The sequence below is a fragment of the Triticum dicoccoides genome, chromosome 5A, assembly GCF_002162155.2.
Source record: "Triticum dicoccoides isolate Atlit2015 ecotype Zavitan chromosome 5A, WEW_v2.0, whole genome shotgun sequence".
In the NCBI taxonomy this organism is placed as follows: Eukaryota; Viridiplantae; Streptophyta; class Magnoliopsida; order Poales; family Poaceae; genus Triticum; species Triticum dicoccoides.
This window is the reverse complement of record NC_041388.1, coordinates 3,137,837-3,142,342: the sequence shown is the minus strand read 5'-3', so window position 1 is coordinate 3,142,342 and position 4,506 is coordinate 3,137,837. Positions and strand designations below refer to the sequence as shown.

The 4,506-nt window shown below is 52.6% G+C and overlaps 1 protein-coding gene across 1 annotated transcript in view; it reads right to left on the bottom strand.

Moving 5' to 3' along the window:
* LOC119296752 (MADS-box transcription factor 25-like) overlaps positions 1–3,412 on the bottom strand; it is a 12,855-nt gene extending 9,443 nt beyond the window's left edge. The window contains exons 1-2 of the mRNA XM_037574833.1: positions 3,077–3,412; positions 2,885–2,966 (exon numbers count right to left, since the gene is read on the bottom strand). Coding sequence (XP_037430730.1) covers positions 2,885–2,966; positions 3,077–3,258 — 264 coding nt within the window. The 5' untranslated portion in view covers positions 3,259–3,412. The remainder of the gene's footprint in view (positions 1–2,884; positions 2,967–3,076) is intronic.
* Between the last annotated feature and the right edge of the window lie 1,094 nt (positions 3,413–4,506).

The window sequence follows — 4,506 nt, the reverse complement described above, 5'->3', positions numbered from 1 at the left end:
TTGGCACACCTGCCACACCTCACCGGCGCAACCAAGTGACAAGATGCATCACCACCACTGTCCCGGGAGCGCTGGCCATCCCCAAACCAATCCCCTCCAACCTTGAACAGATCTGGGCATGGGCTCCCATATCTGCAGCCAGAGGGCAGCGCCGAGGACGTCACTTGCACGCACAGTCGTATGCTCAGTAGACCGGCACTAAGGACACTACCTGTATGACACACACACACACACACACACACACACACACACATCGCAAGAGAGAAGCCCATGGAGCCGCATTGCGCCGAGCGCCTGTGTTGGAGTTGAGGCCTCTCCGTAGTTCGCCGGAGCTCTCTCTGACATTTCTCTCGATGGCACGAACCGAGGAGGAAGAAGGTAGAGCAGATGGACACAGTAGGATTTTTCGGCGCACGAACGCCCGCCACACCAAAGGCAAATCCAATCTCTAGAGCACATACTCTGTCGCCACATCAATTAGAACCACCATCAAGGGGGTTTTACACCTGGGCCAGCGCTAGGGTACCATCCTCACGCCTCCTACCCAGTCGGCGCCCGATCGGCACGCTCTGACCTCACCCACCACGCACATACGTGCACGGGTCATGGTGAGCCTGCTGCGATCTCCATGCTCGCCCCCAGGATCCACTAACTACCTAGTATAGGCCTATCTACACGCGACAAGTGCACACGCACACACGCACACCCAGCGCAACACTCGCGCGCGCATGCATACACTCGGACTCTACCTAGACACTACATGGACATGCCTCATACACGTCCCAAATAATAGTCAGATGATGCCCAGACAATGCACGCGCCCGCCACGGGCTCGATCTGGGCGCGCTCATGACAGTCGCCACCGCCACGGCATGGCTTATTTCCAACACCCAGCGCCTAATCCATGACATCGCCGCCCGACTTGCCGATAGGAGCCCTGCCTCGACGTCGTCGTCTCGTCCACCCAATGCCAGTGCGCACCTCCGCGCCCACTGCGATGTGCTATCTGCACACGGCACCCGCGCCGTGGTTGTCGCGTCCCTCGTCATCGGAGATGGATCTAGACATGCCACGCATCGCCGTGGCCACGTGGTCATCGCGCGCCACTGTCGAGACCTCCATGCCCGCCACAATCACCGTGCGCGCCGCGGGCGCCATCGCGCGCCACAGACCTGAACCTGGTCGCTCTGATACCAAATATAGGAGCCGAGGCCTCTCTGCAGTTTGACAGAGCTCTCTTTCTCTCTTTCCGCCACTTCTCTTGATGGCACGAACAAAGGAGGAAGAAGGTAGAACAGGTGGACACAGTTGGATTTTCCGGCGCACGAGCGCCCGCCGCACCAACGGTAAATGCAATCTCCAGAGGACATACTCTGCCACCACATCAATTAGAACGATCATCAAGGGGGTTTATACCTTGGCCAGCGTTGGGGCACCATCCCCATGCCTCCTACCCTGTCGGCGCCCGCTCTGACCGCGCTCACCCCGCACACGTACGTGCATGGGTCACGCTGAGCCCGCTGCAATCTCCACGCTCACCCCCAGGATCCAATAACTACCTAGGCCTATCTACATGCGATGAGTGCACGCACACATGCATACCCTGCGCCACACAAGCACGCACACGCATACACTCGGACTCTACGCAGACACTACATGGATATGCCCCATGCATGTCCCAAATAATGATCAGATGATACCCAGACAATGCACGCACCCTCCACGGGCTCGACCTGGGCGCGGTCACGCCAGCCCACAACATGTCTTATTTCCAGCACTCAGCCCCTAAGCCATGACATCGCCGCGTGGCCTGCCAATATGAGCCATGCCTCGACGTCGTCATCTCGTCCGCCCGATGCCAACGCGCACCTCCGCGCCCGCTGCGACGTGTTGTCTGCATGTCGCACCCGTGTCGTCGTTGTCACGTCCCTCATCATTGGAGTTGCGTCTAGACACGTCGCGCATCGCCGTCGCCACGCGCTCACCGCGCGCCGCTGCGGAGACCTCCATGCTCATCGCGGATGCTATCACGTGTTATGAACCTGAACCTGGTCGCTCTGATACCAAATGTTGGAGCCGGGGCCTCTCCGTAGTTCGCTGGAGCTCTCTCTCTCTCTCTCTCTCTCTGACACTTCTCTAGATGGCACGAACCGAGGAGGAAGAAGGTAGAGCAAGTGGACATAGTAGGATTTTTCGGCGCATGAATGCCCGCCGCACCAACGGCAAATTCAATCTCCAGACCACATACTCTATCGCCACGACAATTACAATGATTATCAAGGGGGTTTTATAACTGGGCCAGCACTGGGGCACGATACCCACGCCTCCTACCCAGCCGGCGCCCGATCGGCCCGCTCTGAACGCGCCCACCATGCGCACGGGTCATGGTGAGCACGCTGTGATCTCTACGCTTGCCCCAGGATCCACTAACTACCTAGGCCTATCTACACGCAATGAGTGCACGCACAGCCCGCGCCACACACGCACACACACACGCATACACTCGGACTCTACCTAGACACTACATGGACATGCCCCATACACATCCCAGATAATGGTCAGGTGATGCCCAGACAATGCACGCGCCGACGCTGATCGCCACCGCCACGACATGGATTATTTCCAACAGCCTGCACGCCCGCGCCAGGACGGAGGCGAGTGCCCGGCTGCTACCTTCCTTGAGGCTGGCCCGGGCTTTGCTGGGGAGCCCCTCCAGCGACGGCCAGACTGGGACAGGGAGGATGAGAAGTTGCGACGGCGGCGCTTCTTACCCCCGAGCCGCCAGGGAGACGACGCAGGGTCCATAATCTTCGGAGGATGACAAGACAGACCTTCTTCGGTAAATATATGTGTGTGGCTTCTAAAAGCTACTATGGATACATACCTTTGCCTCTGATGTTGGATTCAACACTCCGCAATGCTCCTGTTTGGCCTCCTGGTAGCGCTCTAGTATTGCCTCCATGCCTCTGATAAAGACAAAAAAAATTACAAACACATAACAAACTAAGAGATGATATAATTAAGTAATTAAGAGAGGATTAGGAGGGTGCATGAACTAAATAATTAACTGACAGACCTGGAGCTCGCGAAGTCGTAGAGGCGACCGGTGCTGGAGAAGACGATGAGTGCAAGATCGGCGTCACAGAGGATGGCGAGCTCCCGGGCCTTCTTCATCAGCCCTCCGCGTCGCTTGGAGAAGGTCACCTGACGGTTCGTCGCGTTGTCGATCCTCTCAATCGCAATCTTCCCCCTCCCCATCCTCTCCTTCTTCTTCTTCCAGCTACCGACACTAATTGTTGCTTCTTTGCTCTCTAGATGTCTAATCTATCCTGCCGGCTGGCCGGTCGATTGGAGAAAGTAAATGGTGCTACCTATGCTGCTAATTGTTGCTTCTCCGCTGTCTAGAAGTCTAATCTAGCTCGTAGTTGAAGCTTTCCCCCGGCTGCTACCTGATCCAGCTAGCTACTTTTGTATTGTTGGGTTTGCTTGTAATGGTCTGCAAACCAAAAGGAATCGAGCGGCCATGTGCAGACAACACTAAGCTAGGATTAAACAACTGGCTAAAATACCATTTTAATTGTTCATTAGGTTAATGAATGGCCCACCACGTACTATTTTCCTCGATGTGTGCGATAAGGACATCATAACATATCGTTGCCACTATTCATAGTTTAAACCTTTGGGTACGAGGATAGCCCCTACTGGCTTCGGACATGTTGCAATAACTTGAGCCGTACAATATCGCGCCAGTTACGAAGCCAGCCTCTTTTTGTTCGAACCGTTGAAACAGATTAGTAATGGTGTTAGGTACCTATTCAAAGTCTTAGACATGTTTTTAATTAAGGTTGAAGTGGTAAAACCTGCTCCATTTCCTCGAGAGGCAAGTAGTTTCTGGTTTTTGTTTGTCTCTTTCTTTGAAATCATGTGCTCGTACCACATAATACGTGGGTGTACACTTTTCTGGAAACGATGTGCCCATATCAAACAATATATATGCGGGTTGTACACTTTTTTCTATAATTGTGTACTTATTGTATCTTTGTACAACTATCAAACTATATTTGGACACGTCACCGTGTAACATGTGAGTGGTACACTTAATTTATTATAAACATATTTTGGTGGAGCCATCCAATTGTATATCTACATATTACCATGTAAAATGTGGGTAGTATGCTTTTTTTTATAAACATATACTTATATGTTGGTACAATTGTCCAATTATATTTCAACACGGTCGATATGAAAGATGACAAATGACATGACTTTTTCGCGACAATCGAGGTACGACTTTTGACGCCAATATTGTACGTCGGATGCCCTGACGTGTAAGATGCCAAATCTTAAGATTAAGTAGTCATAGATCTACCGCAACCAATAAACTGCGTCTTTGGTACGAATTGACCATGTCAGTGAATCTTCTATTCGCTCATAAATAACTCAATTTTTAATTTTTTTAACACATTTCTTGCTTGCGTTGGTGACAATAATGCATGTGAAGTTTGT